The sequence below is a fragment of the Orussus abietinus genome, unplaced genomic scaffold (assembly GCF_000612105.2).
Source record: "Orussus abietinus isolate OABI.00-Male unplaced genomic scaffold, Oabi_2.0 scaffold147, whole genome shotgun sequence".
Lineage (NCBI taxonomy): Eukaryota > Metazoa > Arthropoda > Insecta > Hymenoptera > Orussidae > Orussus > Orussus abietinus.
The window spans coordinates 113,707-135,381 of record NW_019394313.1 but is presented as its reverse complement, the minus strand read 5'-3'; the positions used below and the strand labels follow the sequence as shown (position 1 = coordinate 135,381).

The 21,675-nt window shown below is 42.3% G+C and overlaps 3 protein-coding genes across 4 annotated transcripts in view; 1 reads left to right on the top strand and 2 right to left on the bottom strand.

Annotated features, from left to right (window-relative positions):
* Positions 1–1,474: 1,474 nt before the first annotated feature.
* Positions 1,475–4,404, top strand: LOC105695346 (serine/threonine-protein kinase greatwall). Its single transcript, XM_012416845.1, has 3 exons — positions 1,475–1,889; positions 2,094–4,029; positions 4,210–4,404. Exons 1-3 carry the CDS (start codon positions 1,668–1,670, stop codon positions 4,254–4,256), a joined length of 2,205 nt encoding a protein of 734 aa, XP_012272268.1. The 5' UTR covers positions 1,475–1,667; the 3' UTR covers positions 4,257–4,404.
* A 112-nt stretch (positions 4,405–4,516) lies between these two features.
* LOC105695347 (proclotting enzyme) lies at positions 4,517–8,703 on the bottom strand. The gene is made up of 6 exons (XM_012416846.1): positions 8,449–8,703; positions 7,615–7,937; positions 6,250–6,695; positions 5,685–5,959; positions 5,026–5,171; positions 4,517–4,940 (listed from the first exon to the last, which is right to left on the bottom strand). Exons 1-6 carry the CDS (start codon positions 8,576–8,578, stop codon positions 4,788–4,790), a joined length of 1,473 nt encoding a protein of 490 aa, XP_012272269.1. The 5' UTR covers positions 8,579–8,703; the 3' UTR covers positions 4,517–4,787.
* A 6,484-nt stretch (positions 8,704–15,187) lies between these two features.
* LOC105695327 (protein grainyhead) overlaps positions 15,188–21,675 on the bottom strand; it is a 35,785-nt gene continuing 29,297 nt past the window's right edge. For both annotated transcript variants that reach the window (XM_012416809.2, XM_012416811.2), the window contains exon 12: positions 15,188–21,389. In XM_012416809.2, coding sequence (XP_012272232.1) covers positions 21,068–21,389 — 322 coding nt within the window. In that variant the 3' untranslated portion in view covers positions 15,188–21,067. The remainder of the gene's footprint in view (positions 21,390–21,675) is intronic.

The window sequence follows — 21,675 nt, the reverse complement described above, 5'->3', positions numbered from 1 at the left end:
TACATTTCTTCAAATCTTTTTACGAAATGTACGTTGCTGGGCGGGCCTTTTTGCTAGACGATCCACATTATGCGGACTGGCGGGTGAGACGACCGAGACGCGCGTGGCCGGTCCTTCGCGAGATCTCGCCGAGGATTTTAATATTTCATGACGCGTATCCTGGACCGGCCGATCGCGCCCGTTTGACTTTCAGATCTGCGGGGTTTCATTTGAATTTACTCGTGCACGCGGCGCGGCCGCGCGGCGACGTTCACATTTTTCGGAGCGATTTACGTTTGATCCGCGTCTATGGCGGATAAGTCATTTGCATAGCTGTTGAGATAGGGAAGTTTAGCCGGGAAGAAAATAGAACTTTCCGGAATCGTTAAAAGGTCCGACCAAAGGGAGTTTACAAACCTAACAACGCGTCAGTTTCACTTTTGAAACCTGTAGGTGGAACGGAAGCATATTATTTTTCATCATTTTCGCAATACGATGGAAAAGAAAGCCCCTATTGTTACCTGAAGTTTTTGCTCAATTAACCGTTTGGCTACTCGAAGGTCGATTTCTTGGGCGGAATTGAGGAATCAAGCAACTATTTGCAAACTACAGGGACGGCGTACCTTAAAGTTTAATTATATAACATATAAGTACGCGCAGAGTATCTGATTCATGTACATTTTTTGTTTCTACGATTTATGCCACGTCAACGAGAAGTTCTGTTTTTTCGTTTATTCAATGTCGATTATATTTAAAGTAGGCGTGATAGATGAAAAGTCATTAATTCCACTTTATTGTCGTAACATCAGCCGCTGAATTTTTAAAGTATCGCAAAAAGGGATTTGTCTTACTTACCCGGATTACGTTAATTTTCTCTTACATTATAACTGTTATTCATATTGCACAACACGAAGAACAAGGTTAAAACTGCAAGAAATAGGATTTGAAACATTGTTTTAGTATATTTCATTGGTTAGAATAAAGAATATCATCGTAATTTAATTTAATTTTTCGTAATATTCTGATGGTTGTTCCATTTTTTAAATTATGCATAGGATTCTTTCTATCACTAAGAGATGGCGTTGCAGATTTATACATCGAGTACTTCGTTTAAGCGATAGATGGCAGTAAATCCGAAATAAAATCCGCTGCACATGGTGCTTTTTTTTTTACTGGACTGCTTGCTAAAGCTTAAGTCCCGATTTCACAACTTGAGTTAATCGGAACTTAACTGGTTTACAGCAAGTTTACACCGTGTTAAACTTGGGCTAACCCGAGATTAACTGGTTTTCACCATGTTATACCTGCTGTAAACCAGTTAAACTCCGGTTAAGGCCATATTTCATTAGCGCTACAGCGACAAGCGACGAAGTGCGAATAAGAGAAACAGCGCCGCTGAGCAGATTAAAGTTGGCGTCATGTGGACCCGCTATAAAGTCATCGGTTGGTAGCCATGATAAAACAGGCACTGACAGATTTGAAAGATGTCCGCGTCGCGTGTGAATTTGTTTGATTCCAATGACCGTTAAAATTTAATCAAGACTATTCATACGAAGAGGGCACAATGTCATCAAGTTATATCGTTGAAATCGAAAGATGAACACTTCACGTAACGCTGACATTTTCAAGAAACGTAAGAGCTGTTCCCTGTTTCGCAACGTTAAGTGCGCTTTAGGTTACTTTTTTAAATGGAAAGCGTAACTGTTGAAATGCCGGCTTCGTGTTCGGAGACGACTTTGCAAATGAATGGGACAGAAGAGGCAATATCTTGTGCAAGTGGTATCAATGACACGGATTTCGAGTCCGAGGAACCTTATGGTGGAAGCACTCCTCAGCAATCTTCTGAAAATAAGCGTATCGACAATTCGATATTCAATACTATTTCAAAGTTAGTCAACCGAACTGCAAAGGTATGCATCGTTTCAGTGTGATATTCAGATGTAGTAATATATTTTAGTAGTATACTTTTTTTAAAACGATAACAAAAAAGGGATTGCATCGCCTGTTCAAGAATTTAATAAAGTACTTATGTTATCTATAGCTCTAATTTTGTATTTATTAAGATGGTAATAGAAGTTGTTAATGTGTCGATTAACAAAAATGATCTTTTCTAGGTTCCAGAGATTCAGGATTTCAAGATTGTAAAACCAATAAGTAGAGGAGCATTTGGTAAAGTTTTCCTAGGATACAAGAAATCAAATCCTGATCAAATATATGCCATTAAAGTTATGAAAAAAAACGATATGATACATAAGAATATGGCTTCCCAAGTTGTCATAGAACGAAATGCATTGGCTTTAACTCATAGCCCATATTGTGTTCAGCTATTTTATTCGCTTCAATCTGTGAGCAGCATTTATTTGGTGATGGAGTATATGGTCGGTGGAGATCTCAAGAGTTTGCTGGGATTCTATGGATATATGGAAGAGAGTATGGCTGCGTTTTACACAGCTGAAGTAACGTTAGCTTTGGAGTATTTACATTCTCATGGAATTGTACACAGAGATTTAAAACCAGACAACATGTTACTGTCACGAGAAGGGCATGTTAAGCTCACCGATTTTGGGTTAAGTAAGATTTCAAGACTGCACAGAGATCTTGAAATCTCAGATCTTGTAAACTGTACACCGAGTTTATGTACTAGAACTCCTGGACAACTTCTCTCCTTGACGTCGCATCTATCTTTTGGATCTGGTCAGAAGTCAAATGACTCGAGTCAATCAAATCAACTGGATAGCAGCAGTAGAAGTAATCCTGCCGTTAATTTGTTACCTGTTTTGCAACAGAGTTCTAAAACAGTTCCATCACCTAACTCAACTGTCTCATCAGTAGGAACGTCAGGTGATTATTCAAGGGTATCTGGAATTACTCCTTTTCAGTCAGCTGACGATTTAAGTTTCTGTAAGAATGCAGACAAGGAATCAAGAAAAAAAATTCAACAAATGGACAACATTTCTGCCAACAGTACCAACTGTAGTTTTCACACGTGCGAGGTGTCACCAGAAGTGTCTCGAAGTACAAATAAAACAGGAGAGGAAGATGAATCGACATTGGAAGCGGAAAATTCGCAACATCCTGTTGCTGCATGTATGAGTCCACCTAGTAATTTAACAAATTCGTTTTCAAGAGGGACAAAAAGGAAAAGAACTGCTGCTTCAGGGTCAACAGGTTTAACGAGAGAGATCTATCTCATGGAATTAGATGGTGATTTAACTCCAAAAAGAAAAAATCGTGGGACGATGTTTTCTTGCAGGAGTCCAGTGCCTATGTCAATGGGAACTCGAACCAGGAAAGACAAAGCTGTTGAAACTAATGGCACTACTCAGGATAATGGGTCCGGCGGTCGAGTCGCATTCAGCACACCGGTATCATCCTTGAAACAAAAAAAAGAAGACGATAATCTTTCTACGTCTCTGGAGAGAAGAAGACGGAGATCAGAAGATGACAAACCTATTTCCATAAAATCAACGAGATTTAATTTATCTCCACCATGTATATCGTATTCTGCCCCAGATCTACAGTTGGATAGTATACACGAACATCGATCACCTCCAGGAATATCACCGATTAAAACCCCAGCAGCATCCATTGGAAGCTACACTCCATTCAGAACTCCAAAATCAGTAAGACGAGGTACTCAAGGAGGTATCCAACATTCGGAAGAAAAAATTCTAGGAACACCGGACTACCTTGCACCAGAATTACTCCTACGTCAAGGTCATGGCCCTGCTGTCGATTGGTGGGCTCTTGGGGTTTGCCTTTTTGAATTTTGTACCGGGGTGCCGCCATTCAATGACGATACGCCGCAGGCGGTGTTTGCGAATATCTTAGCCAGAGATGTTCCTTGGCCCGAGGGCGAAGAAGCCCTTTCAAAATCAGCTGTCGAGGCTATCGATGTTCTTCTTACGTTAGATCAATCTATACGTCCCTCAGCAAAAGATGTGAGAACGATGTCTCTCTTTAAAAACTTTCCTTGGGAGGAGCCTCAAAAAGCCACACCACCTTTTGTTCCACAGCCTGACGACAACTACGATACATATTACTTTCAAGGTACGAGCACAAATTAATGGGTGCATGCCTTCGTCTAACAAATGTATATATTTACTTCGATTGTTAGTGCTACAATAACAATACTTGTCATAAATTCTTATAGTATTGTTAGTACTCTCGTTGTATACCGCTAATGCAGTTAATAACCGGAATGACTTCTAATACAAATTTTTTTTTCAGCTCGGAACATACTTCAGCATCTTAATGTCAGTAACTGTGATACCTGACGTTGGTGTTTTCCTTTTCGACCGATGCAGTCGACGATTTATTACCGTACATGGAGCGACATGCAACGTCAAGGCCAACTGTGTTACGCTGTGTAATTTTATATTTATATATGTACGTGCGTATGTAATATAGTATCGTAGAATGGTGTCTTGCGCTTCGTAATTACATGCATGTTTACGTTTGTCGCCAAAGAGTTTAGAGAAATTTCGTATATGGGGGCCAATTAGCCGGTACTGCAGTTCCGTACTCGGGAACGGATGTAATACAGCTATGGCATTCGGATATCGTCTCGTGGACTCTAGGCGATTTTTCATCTTAGAAAAATCTAGAATCGGTTGAGTACTGGACGAATACTTAGTCGCCTTCAGCAATCGGATGAGGTCGATGTATGTATCTCCATACGTCCCTCTCGCTTGCAACGGTAAGGCGACGCGTTTTTCGATGCGAAACCTTAAGCGAGTTATGTCAGGAGAGCGAAATAATTCTTTCGCGATCGATTGCGACGTTTCTGTATTCCAAATGTAGCCTCGCTATTTCAGATTTTTCAGAATCCACGGAAGGAAATGTGTCACTCTCGTGTAAACTCCTGGATATTGGCCTTTGCCGCATCCAATGCCCCAACTGACGATTCCTACTTGCGTCCATCTGCCGTCGTTTATCATCAACGGTCCACCGCTATCGCCCTGAAGAAAGGTTAACAATGATCCGTAGACAATGATTTAGGCGATGTGAAGTCAATGGAAATAGTAAACAAGAAATTGCACTTACCGAGCACGAGTCTTTGGCAGCACGACCCGCGCAGAGGAAACTGTCCACGATACCACCGGGTGCCGCTGCTCCATATTTGGCTTTACATTCATTGTTGGACCACACGGGAATGGAAACTTCCTGGAGAATCGCTGGTTGTGGTCCACCTTTAAATAGCGAATGAAGGGCTCATTTAACTTAATGATTAATACATCCGTTAGCAAGACGAGTTAAAGAAAAATTGTGATTCTAGCTTTTATCATCTGCGAAACCCGCAATTCCGTTTTAACAGCGGGTGGTTACCAATCTGTCGTGCAGATGTTTCTCACGGTCCATTCAATTTATATTTACTTCGCTCAATTTCCTGTAGTCGCTTTTAAGACAGGGAATTGCAGATACGTCTTTGACACGATATTTGTTAATCGCCTAGCATGTTATGGAATAATTCAGGTCTCTTGTACTAACAAGTAACTTAGTAATATTATGGCTTCTAATATATTTTCGTTGCGATCTCGGAATAAGAAGTGGCGAATTGAAAATGTGACACGAACGGTGGTGCAATTTCTACTAAGGATATTTATAGTTTCATGGATACCGGAAAGAAGGTACGGTAATGAAACAGTCTTACGTGTCGATAAGATATTAAAAGATTCATTTCCACGTAGACTGACGTTGCTTACTTTCTCTCAAAGATCCCCAGCCAATTACTGTCGCTGTTTTCCCCTGGTACAATTGCGACCCAGTTGGTAGACAAATGGGTCGTATCTGTTCCGTGAACGGAACTGGCTGGTCCAGGGTGAGTATCGCCACATCGTTGTACAGGGTTCGAGAATCGAACCCTCTATGTCGAACAACGCGTTTTACGCGTCTTTCGATGTGTCGGACTTCGTTGCTGATCTTGATGTTGTAGTCTCCCAAACGGACCGTCAACCTCGCAACGTCCCATGAATTCATGCTGTAACAATCCAAATGTACGATACTTTCCATTGGACCAGGCCTAAGATATATTTAATCAATAATCTACTTCTTCTTCCTGAGGCTTTTACTATTCTAAATAATTGATAAAAAATGTTGCGTTAACTTATTTCTCAGCAGCCAGTTGCTTTACCGTTGGACTGCCAGAAAGAGATTACGCAGTCCATTTACATGATTATCTTGAGATTTGGTAAGAGTGACTTAACAAATAAACCTTAGGAAAAATATCGTAAATGAACTTTTTCCCATTTTTCTTCAGATCGAACTTACTGAGCCACGCAATGAGCGGCTGAGAGGATGTGCCGATCGTCGATGAGAGACCCGCCACAGAATTGGCGACCAGCATTGAACAGAGCAGCGATCCACGGCCATTCTCCAGGATCGGCACTCTGTCCACCGACGATCCTTTCCTGATCTTGATTACCATTTTTCGCACCGCATTGCGTAGTGCCCACCCCGGGGTGTGACGTCTGCGGCTTTTGAGTCGTCGTCGAAACGAGACCTGGCCACCAGGGCTTCTTTGTCGGCCATGTAGTGGCAGGTCTCTTTGTAGAAGAAGGTAATTTCGTCGTGGTATCTGCCGGGAAACCTGGAAATGGTTCGTGCGTTGGTAGCGGCGGAATTGTGTGACTAGGCGGATGTGTTGGTAATGGAGGCGGCCAAGAAGCAGGTTTACTCGGCCTCTGTTTCGCTCCTTCCTTTTTCTCGTCTTCTTCCTGAAGGTATAAACATCCTTTTTAGGTGAACCATTTTTTTTTAAATCAACAAAGGACCTTGTCAAATGTTTCAAGGAAGGTTCCATTATCCAATGTCCATTATAATGATTATATTGAGAATCGGGTTACAGAGGAAATCTCAAAAGTATGCTTTATTTGTATAAATGCAAAAATGTTCATGAGTTGACGAGGAGTACTTCTACATACTGTTAGATGATTGCTCTAAGTAAAGGAACAGTTAGATTTTCTATCCGACTTAACTTTCACATGATATAGGATCTTTTTATCGGATCGGACGTTTGTCCGGACAGATAGTAATTGCAGTCGCAATAGCATCGTAAAAGAATTGTGTAATCGAATTAATAGGCGTGAAGAATGAAGACTTGTACTTTCTACGAGATATTATTTTTTTTTTGCCGGGACTTTTATTACTATTACTACTCATTCCTGAATATATAGGGACAAAGAATGCATTACTACATTCGAGCGTACCGATTTCTAAGAATATCCAAAAATGCGGCCGAAGATCCGAGTAAAGTATTTCTTTTATAGTAAATAATGATAGCTGTCATTCTGGACATTGTAAGATGTCGATATCCTTTTTCTTTAAATGTAATCTCGCGGAAATGTAATTTATTCACGACACTTTCACGGTACGGAGCAGCTTATAGGCACCAGGTTCACTTGTAAACGAAAAATTTTACGTTCGAATTGCCTACGTTGCCGTTAAGCCTTGCATGCATCCTAATAATAGTCTTTTTAATTAAGTAATATTTCTAGTTCATTAATCGAAGTTGCAAGGAAACGCCATTGGAATTTCAGCATTCTCTTTACTGACCCTAAAATATATTTAAATGGGAAGCATTTGACTAGATCGTATGAATAATATATATATAATGTAAAACTAATACACTTTTACCTGCACTTCTTCTACAATAGGGCCTTCATCAATGGTCGAATCCGGAATGGGTGTAGTAAGTGGAGTTGAATTGGCACAACAAACCCCAAAACCCATTCGACCGTCATCCCGGATGAAACTGCAGGTATCATAGACCCCAAGGACCCATCCATCGAGTGCACCTAGGTCAGGGATCTTGAAATAAGGATAGCATTCCTTGAAGGTTGTACATCGGCCTATTTCGCCCTTCGAGGTAAGACAGGTTTCCTTGTTGGAATTTTCTCCCCAAAGAAGGCTCCTCCCATCTCGTCCCTCCTTCACCGTGACAGGAGATGGAGCAGCAGCTAAAACATATGCCCGATTTTTATAAACCTAATAATATCGTTAGATATCATTAACAATTGTACGTTCTGCTATTCCCAACAGAAAGATGCAAGTCCAATAAAAAGAAGAAAGAAGGAAATCGATAACCGATGGATGTCGCAGGCCTGGGTGCATCACGTTGTCTTGTTTACCAGCCGGTGAGTAGAGAGCCGGCATGTTATTATTAACAATGGTACATTCCGTTATTTATGACAGAAAAATGCAAGTCTAATAAAGAGAAGAAAGAAGGAAATCGATAACCGATGGATGTCGCAGGCCTGGGCGCATCACGTTGTCTTGTTTACCAGCCGGCATGTGGCCGCGTGTATCGGCGAGCGCGTGTACACGCGTGACGCACTTAACATAATAAGAGGACCGAGGTTCTCGGGAGTTCTTTGACCCCGAGGTGTCACGTCCGTCGACGATGATCGGCGCCTACCTCGTGCTGTCCAAATTGGTACGAGAAAATCGGCCAGGTAGACACAAACTCACCTTTGACGACGGCGTTTTTCGAGGAGGCATCTTTAAGGGCGTCGATGGTCCGAGGGAGATCAAGAGCCACCAGGAAACCAGCGAAGATCGTCAAAACCGTCGATCGGTCGAGGCCTCCCCTCGAGAGCATGACCCCAGGACGACGGGACTCGGAGTCTTCCTCTTCTTCTCCCGGTACAGCACTCCTGGTTCAACCAGGGGATGGAAGAAGAGGTTCCAAGTTCGGTCTTCAAGGTCTGGATCGTCTTCGAAGGCCGTCACTTGGCTGCTAAGCCGGTGAATACCCGAGGCCGGAGCTTATAACGGGCTCGCCCTCCCCTCGGCACCTTGGCTGCCCCCAGCAGGTTCGCCCAGCAGGACGTTCTTCTCTCTTTAACTTCGCAATGTATCTCGCGATCCACGTACACCTGCGACTGGTAACGACCTACCTGAGTATCCCCCTACGGAAGAAGAGGATCTACCGAGGTACCATTCGATATCAATTGGAATTGGTGCAGGAATCCCCAAGCGCCGATCGGTGTCTTCGACCTGGATGCTAGTTAGAGTTTAGTAACGATCATCTCATGAGTGTTCCCCTTGTTAGGATTTTTTTACCAAGAACCTAACGATGATTAACTTTGCCTTGCTTTTCATGTTTCGAGTGGGTTCACGAGTGCGTTGGTTTGTTTGGAGGTACTTCCGAATATCGAGGGGAAGTTACGTAGAGTGTACTTTTAAATGTACGCGTTTATCCTGTCATAATATTGTATCGGCGAATTATTGCTTGCTTTAGTTATTAGTTTTTTTCTTCAAGTATATATTACATTGCGAGTGTACGCGTGGTATTGATATCGTTAAGGATTCTTCTAGGGTCAGTTTTCGTTTGGTATTCATTTTCTTCACCTAGCTTCGAGGACCGATTCGACCGTTATTCCTTAATCTTTTATTCGATAGTTTCTTTTAGAAACAGGATCGAAGCCTTATCGGTATAGAGTTTGTATTTGAACGACCAGGGGAATGGGTTAAAAGGCCTCAAGGCTCCGACCGAGTTTGATGTCGACCTACCGAGTGCATGCAAAGAAGGTAACGGCGAGTTCCTTGTACAAGCGCGATCGAGTTGACCCCTTGTTTCTTTGGAATTCGACTTATTGATGGGCCTTCAGGGATTTCCAGTATTTCCTCAAAATGATTTACGACTAGTTTCAACCGATACGAGCGATCGACGACAAAGACGTTATATCCGAGGTTTACAACAATAGCCATAATGCATAGGGTGTGTGTAGGCGTTTCTAATATATATAAGAAACTTTAAGGAGCATATTAATTTATGACGTCTCCTTCTATTGCATACAGTAGACTTCCGTATAACGCGAATTCCTATAACACGCCAAAGATATTGCGAGGTTTTCCTGTATTATGCGATTCCTCGTACAATGCGTCAGACAACAAAATAAATTATCCGCGTTATACGAGAAAAAATGTCTCGTACGATTTCATATACTGCGTTATGTATTAACAGCGTTATACGGGGTTCTACTGTACCTCGGTGTAGAGGATTCGTTCATCATCGTTAACTTGGAAACATCTGCGAGCGGTTAAGACGCGTGCCTCGTTCGTTTGGATTGAAGTCTGAAGAAAAAACGTTTGATTGAATCCCGTCCCTAGTTGGAGCATTAGCATAGAGAGCACGCAACCGATCGACTGGCCTTGAGGAGGTCCAAGACTCGGTCGTGGCCGTGAACTTGCGGTTGGTGGCCAGGAAGCCGCAGGATCAGATCCTTGGGGAGCATCTTGGGGGTTTAGGGACGACCCGTTAGGATAGCGTATCCAAAATGACTGTTAAGGGGTTCATCAACTCCCGCAAATCGGGACTAGGATCAGTCCCCTCGTTTTTCCGTTTCGAGTGGATCCGTAGAAGACCCTCTCGAAGGGCGAAAAAATGGCAAAACTGTCCCAGGGACTTTCTGGGAGGATGAGAACTCATTTAGGATCACATAGCTGGATGGAGTCAACGACTCCTTGCCATGCGAGCTGCCTGAATGGACTGTACTGGTTAGGGACATGTCCTGGGGGGTTGAGTCTCCTGGATCGGACCCCGTTCCTGCAGATTCACCTGCGACGACTGCGCAGGAAGAGGATGTAAAAAATACCTTCGCAACGAATCGAAACAGATTGCTTTCGACGAAGCTCGCATCTCGCGTCAGGATAATCGTCGAAATAGTTCCCTACTAGTTTTTGGTTTCCCACTTTGGAAGACTCCTTTCGAAAAAATCCACCGATCTTCCGCGCCGTTCACGAGTTTAATCCACGTTTAAGGTCGAGTTTGCCTATTCCAATTCCCAGATTTACCGACGGATTTCACTAAAGGGGCTCGACACTTACGTTTCCCCGGGTCAGTGTACGAACAAAACTGGTATTCTCTCCACTTTTACATTTTTTTTTTCCAGTTTTTAATCCAGATTTTTAATCCAAATCCAATCTCCTTCCATGGTTGGTCCTTCCATCGATTCGTCTCCGATAGCTGTACCTCTTTCTTTTCCGTTCATGGAATCTGATTTGTGCTGGACCAGTCAGGCATTTCGTCCGTCTTTTACGGGGTTACTAATGTCCATTTTTCTCGGTTGTTTTGGGCGATTACTGCTTACGTGAAATCATCCGAATGTTACGACCGATAAACCAGCCAAACCAGCCTTGTTCGGGCCCGAAAGATTCGACGAATTCCGCGAATTGGGACCGCGTCGAAGGAGTTAGCTCTTAATCTTAGACGTTCTTCGGAGTCATTCTTAATCTTAGGATTAAGAACGAATCTTAGGATTAAAAATGACTGCGGCTTCTGTGGTTTCGATGGGCGCAGGTCGGACCTCTTCCGAATGCCCGGATATATTTGGCCACTCATTGAAATCCCTTGCCCTCGCCTCGTTTAGCGATTCCTCGGAATGGAGTTTCTGAAACCGGTTGGCCAGGAAAGTGTCTTCAATGCCGTAGGGTGGCGTTTCTGCGAGGAAATTACTCCGAAGGGCGAAAAATATCTTCGACGTCGATTTAAAGTTATTCCCGTGAATACCTGAAATGTTGGATATCCACTTAGAATATTTTAATCGTGCTATGTAAGCTACAGGATTGACCAATCCATTGTTCGCGAGTTTAACAAATTGACAAATTGAGGAGACTAACGCTTCGTTGTTTCGTAACGAATGTCGATTAGGACGATTGGCTTTTTCATATCGAGCGTTGTTTCATTACGAATGTCGATTAGGACGATTTTCGGTTATTGGCTTTTTCATATCGAGCGATCTGCGTGACGTCATTGGTTCATCGTTTTCAGTTCATGTCATCGACCACTGACATCTCGCTGGGAAGTGCCAGACAACATGTCAGCCTTCTTTCTTTTTTCTTTTCTTCATATTTTATCTCGAGGGATCTACGGACGGATTAACGGTGGATCACGATAGGCCAGTGTCTAAATTAGCATATTGGAGCACCGAAATCTTCGCCATTATACCTGAGATACTATTTGCATATGATCCGTTAGAATTCCATATTTATGTATCTTAGTAGGTAATAATAACGAATTTCTCATTTTAACACAATGACAAAGATTTTACTAAATGTACTCGTTGCGTATTCAAATAATACCATTGGACTTCCCGTCGGTCCACCAGAAATTATTAAATTATTCTTATCATTTTAATTACGTTAAACAGGCCGGGGGCTCGGTAGAAATATTTTAAAACGCAGAAGTAATGAAATCATTGTTAACCTATATTAAACGGAAAATGACTTATCCAATTAGTTATCTATACTTGGAAACGAATCTGAGTGTTTAATACGGTGGTCGCCATGCTTCCATTAATGTCTCCTGAATTCGTGTCTACTGATTGCCTTTTGTGCCCTGAGTTGATAGATTTCGATCGTCCACTATCCGTCAAGGTTTATTGACACATCTGTCAATAGATTCGAAGTTTCCATTTTTCGGCCCGATCATTCCATTGACGGATTAATGGGGCATAGCGATATTGAAATTAACATAGGATGGGAATTTGCATACCAGCCGTTAGATCTTACACGAAATCTTACTTCCTTCGGCAATGGTGAGAAATGGTGTCGGGAGAGAATCACGATTTTAATGCAGAGTCCTAAGATATTGCTAATGGTCTCATCAATTTCATTTGCCGGATACCGCCTATCACCGCGTTATCAATTTAGCCATAGCTATTAGACCGACGGAAGATTTGTAATGTTTGATCTATACTTAACTCCAACAATGGGGGCAGAAAGATGACTACGAAAATGGAATAATTGTCGGGCATTAAAATTCCTTTCCGAGTCCGAGGATCGGCGCTTGCGGAATGTAAGAAAAACTGGACGAAAAGTAATATCGGTCCCCCCGGGTCTGCGAGGCGATCGGCTTCGATGGTGGGCACAATGTTAGGCCCTCGGTAAACCTGGCCCAAGATAATAAATTCTCCCCCCGAGTGCGCGTATATGGTTGAATAAAATCGTAAAGGGAAAAGAAAAAACCGTGAGCAATCAAGGAGGAAGCTAGTGGGGGCCGTAATCAGGATGCGAGAGTGCTCTGACTCCCAAAATGCGAACGCCCCATAAATAAGGTGTTAAGGCCATTGGCCCCCTCCAAGGTCGCAATAAGTACCAACACGTATTATTGGACGCCTGATACAATGCGATATCGACCCACGCGGCTGTACCTACACAATTCAATGCTTGCAGTACGCATAACAATGCGGAACCATGTTCTTGTATGTACGTATAGACGCCCGCGATTATGACACAAGTGCGAATACACCGCGTGTTAGCGTTTCCCTTAACTAGCGATGGGATGAAACCTAACTCGGATCTTCTAAATTAGTATAGATTGACCGAGAGAGGCTGTTCGTTTTTCCCACGCCGTTGGAAATGTGTTTGCAAGATAAGCGCAAAAATACGGACCTTTCAGGAACTGTACCCTATGTCAATTCGGCGAGTCCTGGTAACGGTTTCATGTTGGGAATGATTTAGTTTTAAGTAGACATCGATGTCGCTAAAGTACTTCTTAATGGGGGTCCGAGAGTTAACTCTTTTCAATTTGCCGCCTGGTCGTTTTTAAATATGTCGGGGATGAGAGCTTCTTACAAATATGTACCTCTTCGCGAACGCTAGACTTCGTAAAAAGCCAAAGGTTAGAACCCAAAAAGGGGAGATTTGATTTAACGCAGTGGATCTAAACGGCGACATTTTAGTTATTTTCATTGTTTATCATGCAAATCATAGTGGATTAAGGTGTAACAGAATCTTGATTAAATGTGACTTTTTTATTTCCAGCAAATTTTTCACAGTTTTTGACATCACCATTTGACATGTACACTTTGCAATATTTATCGGTATTGATTTCATATCGTTTAATAATATATCTCGTAGTATTTTTTTTTTACTCATTAGTAAGACTCCTAATGTAGATGCGACTCACGTCCAAGATTTAATTAGGATTTCAAGTCTGCGTGATTTAAGAGCCGAGGTAGAGAAGATAGATCAAGTTGTCATCGGTAGGCTCTTTTGGCCTCATTAAATGCCAATTAACAGAAATGTACGTTAAAAAATTAATCGAACCTCATTTGATGCAACTTTTTAAATGCTGCCGACACTTGTTGCATAAAGTACTGATTTATTCTATTTTGAGAATAGTTATTAATGATGACGATTATTCGTGTTTATTGAGGTAGTGTGTTAATTAGGAAGAAGAATCATTTCGATGTATAGATAATTGATTGATACTCGGTTTGATGGAATCTTGGTCGCTGTGAGTCACAACAGGACGATTGACGTCGGCGAAAAAGTTGAAATCAGGGAATAATCAGGAAGCCCGATGATGCTTCTTCTTTCGCACTTTGCATTCTTCTTCTGCGAGCGGCTTCTTATTTGTCTCCCCTTAAGCGTTCCTCTGCTGAGGAGTCCTCTTTTTGGTCCTGGCAGTAACAGGTTTCCTTAAGGTGCGGTGGACGTACGTCTGGTATACAAGTCGTTATAAGGAATCGAGGACACTCGTGGGAAGGACTTTTTCGTAAAAGAGTACTCTCGTGACGATCTTCCTAAAATATGGAGATGATTTATCAATTAATGCACTTATAGAGGGAATTAATTGCGATCCACGTGACTCCTCGACAGGTTTGACGCATCGAATCAGCTGATCGTTCTTGCATCTTATGGTGGACAGTAAGCTTAATCGTAGTTCTAGAATCAATATTTATACCTATAATAATTACACCGTTACATAAGGTCGTTGCTTCTCCTATAGTTAAACAGTCATAAGATTAAAATCGATTCAACAAAAGGCTTCTGCTAGAATTGAACGTATGTAATGTTTGAATTGCGCACATAATACATTATTACGCTTTCATACGAGTTAACGATATCACTGCACCATTTAATCAATCCTGGGAGCTTATTCTTTAGCACAAGTATGTATTGACAAATTAAGCAAGGTAATGCGAAGTAATTTCTCAGCGTAAATCATTTTCTGATCTTTATCGATGTTTCATTTATTACAATTTATTTGATCGGTATGTATCACTGTAAGTATGATTCGTAGCACCACCGTCATTCATCGCTTTATTCTAGTCATTGCCGTTATTCAAATTACCTTACCTTACGAGAAATATTAAGAGATGTCTTCCTACATATGTACCTCGAGTTTTGAGAAAATGAGTAACGTACTTACCGACAAGGCTAGTGAGCATTAAAACGTTTAATGTTACAAACAGTCGACTATGGGTATACATGGTATTATTATGAAAAACATTTTTTTGTATAATACATGTGACTTAACGCCTATTAACATCGTGCCTACCTATCCTTGCTTACTTATGATAAAGCAATTATTTCAGGTACTTATTTGTATAGAAACAAACCAATCAACAATAATATCTTGTTATGATAAACCTTTCGCTCTCCCTCTCGCTTTTTCACGATCTCATTTCCCCTTACGCCTACTTTATATTTTCTTCGTTTCGTTTCTCTGTCCTCAGCTTTACCTAATGGCTTAAATCACTATTAAAGTCAGTCGACACCTTCGTAATTGCCGATGTGCATTTTAATCCTCGACATGCGTATGACTTGCAGCAATTTAAGGAAATTGCTAAAATATTAATGAATGAAAAGTGGAAAACATCGCCTAAGCAAAATGCCTGGTTTGAAATACACGCGTACAACGAACGATTGAGAATTGTCATCTCGTCGATACTTCACTATACAAATTACTGTATCTAATTAATATAATGCATTACGAATCGTTTACTGAAAATGTCGAGGCGAACGTTTTCCCTTCGTGTAAATTTTTACGGCAAAATTAATAAATGGTTTAAGAGCAACTACAGTACCATTAAAATCTGACGAATATTAATCTTGTGTAATTGAGTACATTTCAACGTCACTGCTTTGTTATAGAAATTTTGCGCATTGACACATTGCTTAGCTTAAAGTTGCGAAAGCGATCCTGAGAGTTGTCATGGAGTTTCGGAGATCAGATGTCTTAAAAGTGTACAATGAAGTACAGGAAAAGTACAGATATCCGTGGAAACAGTAGGCAACGATATAGCCTTTGAAAATTGCGCGGAGCGATTGTTGAGTGGAAGGATTTGGGAGAATTTTCCAAGAATCCCTGCATACTTTCTTTTCCCTTTTTTTTTTTTAAATTATACACATTTTGAAATAATTGACACCGGTTTATGTTACTAATCTTCAACTGATCGCGTTGAATGATACCACCGGATAGCAGAGATTTTCGATAAAGGCGATCATCGTTGGTTTCTCTCTCGAATTTCCAGATGGAAAATTACAAAAGATATCTCACAATGATCTACTTGATTAACCGACCGACACTGTCTAATCACCCATCCTTAATTGAAATTTGACGATAACAAATAATTGCTACCAAACTTGGTTTACGTGCGTGTCTCGAAAGAGGAGTCGAGCATGGTTATCTCTTCCTTAAGACCATAAAATAAACGTTGACTACAACAAAAGCTACTCTACTCGCCGATTAATATCCATGGATGTCAGGACAATTAACGGAGTACAGGTCTTAGCTGCAATTGGCACAGAAAAGAATCCCAGAACGGAGAAGTACGAGTACACGCACGTAGGATCGGGTAGGCCTGCGAGTTACAACTTAACGATCTGACCGATAACAAGTGATAACGTTAAAATTACTAATAACCTTAGAGAATTAATAATTATTATGGTAATTTATAAAACGTACTAATATAATATTTATTGTTGCAATAAACATCGTAATAATATAATATCACCTCTGGCACAATCTCACGATGGCAAGACGTCGCGACAATCGTTCGTTTCACGGCTACTCCCCTTTCCACGATTAGTACCTATCGGACGAGGTACGCGCTCTAGGTCGACCTACGGAAAAGGAAAAGGGGTATTTCTACGCTCTCTAAACCTACGGATCGCACTAATGAACGACCGATCGTGTGGAATAACCGTGCGAAGTCAGGTGCTAAAAACCTTGGCCGGGGTCGTCGGGAGAAAACTCAGCTGCCGATCGCGATACCTTATCAGGGCTTTCTATGGAGGACTCCGCCGCGGATTTGAGCAAAGATTGGATTGCCGTTTATGTTGCCTTGACTAACTGGGCAGTGCACTACCCACACATGGGACTTTCGAACGGTTATTTTTCTTCTTATTTTTTTTTCCTTTTCCCGCGAATGGAACTGCACGCAACCTGAGCCGATGGGTCTTTACATTAACCGATAAATCTGGCTTGCAAAATGTTATGCAATTTTTATACTAAGTCCTTATGTCCGGTTTGGTCGCGAGCACGTTTCGATAAGGCGCCGAGTCTGTCAGTGATTCTTTTGCTACTTGAAAGAAAAAAAAAAATAAAGAAAATTGATTAATGACTGCTCGATAAGTCTGCAACGATTCTGTTGTATTAATGGCAGAATATTTTACCGCGTCAACTTATAGAAAAAAAAAAGAGAAAAAAAATGTGAATATTGCAAAATGTCTACCGTGCGTGTAATCTAGATCTTAAGAACGATGTTGTATCGTCGAATGTAATGTATATTTCTTACAATGACAATGTTACGTTTTCGATACAACAAGGGCATGACGACACTCTGTTCACAATCTTTGCAATGTCTGCCGTACAAAATTGTCTTACAAAATTAACAGGATAAAATTACTAGTTGGCAACAGTTCCATTGACAATATCGATATCGCTACTTCCACGGTACACAATCATTTTAAGGTGCATTGTCTGCAGACCGAAACATCATATCCGAAGAGAAATGATTTAGAGGACGATAACATATAATGCCCGTTATATTTAGTAAACTAGATTTCATTGTCGACAGCAAGAATTAACGACTAAACGGTGTCAGGATTCCGTTACGTAGTGTCAGATCCAGTCCAGAGAATTAACCCGCAATAAACAATTTGGAGTGCTCAATGGAATACGAATCGAAATTAGAGAAGTCAATTAACAGGATGAAACTTGATCGTTTCAATTAATTGTTGAAATATGCAATATTGCAACAATAGTATATTAACCCAGGGCAGTGATAATGTCTGAATATTTCCAGGCTCCGAAACCAGATGGCGCACCGGCGATTCGGTTCTTAAACGCGGTTTCCAGATATCATATCTTAAATTTCGAGGTCCATCCGCGACCAGTCGATCTCGCTATTCAACTTATAATACAGAAACGCATAAATCGGCCAGTTACGTGGTTCCATTCGGCAAGAAGAGGACACTCGAGGACGCACCTTCGCAGATGCGAGAGCGCATGCCGAGGCGTGCGCCTCCGGTACGAAACGTTGCAGTGAGTCAGAGCACGGGTCGTGGCTGAGGCAACGACGAGGAGGAAAGGAAAATTCCGGGGCAGCAGCGGAATCGCAATCGCGGTTTTCTCGAGGCGCGACCCGCGGCCAAGTCCGCATGAAGAGACTCTCCCGGGGGACTCGGGTCACCGAGGAAGAGGCAGAAATCACCCGAACGGCGGGTCTAATCGTTAATGTCATGGGCCAATGCTGCGCAATAAATTCGACTCCCGTGGGACCATTTCCTGGCTGTGCGTTACGCACTCTATATATATCTATATATATATATATCTATAAAAGAAGAAAATAACAATATGCGCAATCGCTATCGCTTCTAGTCAATAGAAATAATATTATAATATATACTATACTGCCTGCAAAGAACTGTAACAAAATATAGTATCAATAATAATATGCATTTTACAAGCGTATTTTGATCGTTGCTTTGATATCGGGTACGACGTACGTATGCATTAACGTAGGCTGATCTTGAAGGTGGTTCTTGTTTCTCTCTTCTAGCCTAGCCTAGCCACTAGTGTCCTAATAACAAGTGCGGTCGTCGTAAGGCTTTCGCAAACCCTCGGCAATAAACGAGGCGAGTCTCGTCGGTCGCTCGCATCGACCGATTGAACCAAGACGCGTCGATTGAAGGAAGAACTAAAAAAAGAAAGAAAAAAAAAAAATAACACAAAAAGTACATCGGAATGCGTGCTCCATCGAAGGCTTCAGTTACTTTTTTTTTACACGCTCTCTCGGTCGCGTTCGTACATTTTCTCACTCGTTCTCTCTCATTCTCTCCCTCCCACGCTTCTTACGTTTCTACGTTTCGCAGCCTTGTCCTCGACGAGGCGACGCCATTTTCCGTTACGCTAGGTGACGTTAATTGCATTCGCTCGACGATTATCGCGGGGATCGCACCTATAAGTATTTCGTGCCGGCAGTCGACAATGGAGCACGACGGATTAGTTACGAGATATGAGCAATGAAACGGACTTACGCTGAATTACCTTAGTCTTAAGACTTAGAAAATGTCGTTCCTCTGCTTTCCACGCGTTAACTATACCGCTACCAAGACGAGCGCCTGGTGAAGGTCAATCTTTAAGTTTCTCATTTAATCTGCGCTATCATTCGCGAGTTTTTCTTCTACCGGTGGATCATAAAATGAGGTCGGAAGGCGGGGACCATTCTTTCGTTTAATCCGATGTGGACGTTATTAGTGATAACGTTCTCCAGGCGGCCGCAACGTTGGAAAGGCGAGGAACTTATTAAACTCCCGCCCGAGAACGGTGCGTGACTGTGCGCGCGCATCTTAAGTTAGAACCGATGAGTCTGAAGGAACGGAAATAAGAAGAAAATAAAAAAGATAAAGGAGAAAACAATGGGTAGCTACGGGACGATATGATAAGCGATTTTCGTATGAGTCGCGAAGATACGGTTTAACCACGCCGGCTAGGCTAAGGATATATATCGTAAGTACTTGGCCGATGTGGTTCGTAGATCTATGTACCTAGCTCGTTTACGTAATAGTAAAGGGTATATATATAACTCGGGGTGGATGCGACTAACGGTATGGCAGAATATGAATCGCAGAGGATCCGTTTGCTCGGACGTTACGTGACGAAACGTAACGCCTTTATCCACTGGTCACTATGCTGATAAGGTATGCGCTGCAGTTAAGCAGACGCGCCTTTTTATAAGCTATACACCTTTCTCCGTTTACTCTTCGTACGCATACACTCACTCTCGCACGCTATACAAAAATTCAATAAAACCCCGCGAAAGCGGCGCGACAATATACATACGTCATACGTACACTTATTATAATTATAAAAAGTCCTTAAATCAATTTTGATTGATTTACTTAAGTTATCGTGCCCGAGTAGGGAATTCCTCGCCTCCAGTCCCCACATTGCATACTCATTAACGTTCGGACGTATCTCTCTTCTCTCTTTCGTTATTTCGCTCCGTTTTCACTAACACTTACGTAGTTTCCCTCGTTATCCTTAGATAACCAAGTCCGCGCCTCGCAAAATGTACAATATATAAGCGAAAATTGCATCTTCGATTGTAACATCGCCTCCCGCGTTAAACGTTGCGTAAAAAAAAAAAAAGAAAGAAACCGCGCGGATGTATTCCCGCAAAGTTCCGCACATGCCTAGGAGCGTTTAAAATAATTACCTCGTTATCATTAATCATTTAAGGCATTTCAACCCGTTTCGGAAGAAAGCTGCAGCGCAGCCTGTCTAAGTCAGTCAACTAGCGCCCCGATGCGGCGCCAGTTAGAATTATTTTCACCTCGCCAATGGGCGGACGTTGAAATTTGAATTTTTTTCCCAACTTAAGCAGTCCTCGTCAAATTGATACAAGGTTCAGCATAGTCAGCTCCCTTTAACGATACTCAGGAATACTCCCTTGCAGAAGTTGCACGTCAGGCTCGAAATCCGGCGCATTCGATGTTTAACGCTCAACCGCTTGAACGCGCAAGAATTCGTGGTTTTTAATAAAACATTCTGCATTCTTTCGCATGCCTTCCCTTAATGTCCTGAGCCGACCGTGTCGCACTTCTCGCGAGATCCCCTCAGAGCGCTGTAGAACGTTTATCTCGTCGACTTCCGGTCTCACGGAGACGAGCAAACATGGCGGCGCGTTTTCCTCTCCTGTTAGTTCGGAGGCGGCTCCAGAGATGGCGCGTTCTTGAAATCCGCCCTGCTCCTTTCTCGTCTCTTCCGTGACGGGGACGAAGAGCTCCAACTCGGCTCTCGCTTACCTGCTCTCTGACAAGGAACACCCGCGCTGGTCGCCGGCCACGCTCACGTGTTTCCGTTGTCGTGCACGTGAGCGTGCACGTGCGAATGCGGGTGCGCATGCGCGTGGAGGTGCCCGTGGCCGCTAGTTGGCGCTGCGAGCGGCGAGGGAGATAGGGGCGTCGGAGACGAGGGCAGTTCGATCAGGGTGACGTCGTAGCCGGCGCTGGGCGGGTCGCCCGGGTCCTCCGGGTCTCCTGGGGATCCCGGGTTGGCGCTGCGGTCGGCGTTCGGGTCGCCGCTCACGTGCGAGTGGCTCACCTCCAACAAGAAGAGGTCCTCGTCGACGTAGTACCGGATCATGTCGTCATCAATTTTCGCCGTAATTCTGTAACATCAAAAGTCGTACATGCATTTTTTATGTAAATATGTATAGCTGTATATGAATCGCTTTTATATGTAACATGAAATATACGAATTCTTCGACTTGGTGCGCAATTTCTTATCCCTGAACTTCATTAGAACTTCGTATGAAGTTACGTTTCAATGAAATCTCCTTTTATTTGGAGGGTTATGTCGGATATGCTGACAATTTTGAAGTGAATTTTTTAAACCTTCTGAAAGAAGCACTTAATTAATTAATATTCACTGTGGAGTTTAGGGTTAAGATAATT

Coding starts and splice junctions, on each gene's coding strand:
- LOC105695346 (XM_012416845.1), top strand. CDS start 1,668: ATGGAAAGCGTAACTGTTGAAATGCCGGCTTCGTGTTCGGAGACGACT. Junction 1,890..2,093: donor TAGTCAACCGAACTGCAAAG/GTATGCATCGTT, acceptor GATCTTTTCTAG/GTTCCAGAGATTCAGGATTT. Junction 4,030..4,209: donor CGATACATATTACTTTCAAG/GTACGAGCACAA, acceptor TTTTTTTTTCAG/CTCGGAACATACTTCAGCAT.
- LOC105695347 (XM_012416846.1), bottom strand. CDS start 8,578: ATGCTCTCGAGGGGAGGCCTCGACCGATCGACGGTTTTGACGATCTTC. Junction 6,696..7,614: donor CTATTGTAGAAGAAGTGCAG/GTAAAAGTGTAT, acceptor TTATACCTTCAG/GAAGAAGACGAGAAAAAGGA. Junction 4,941..5,025: donor CTGCCAAAGACTCGTGCTCG/GTAAGTGCAATT, acceptor ACCTTTCTTCAG/GGCGATAGCGGTGGACCGTT.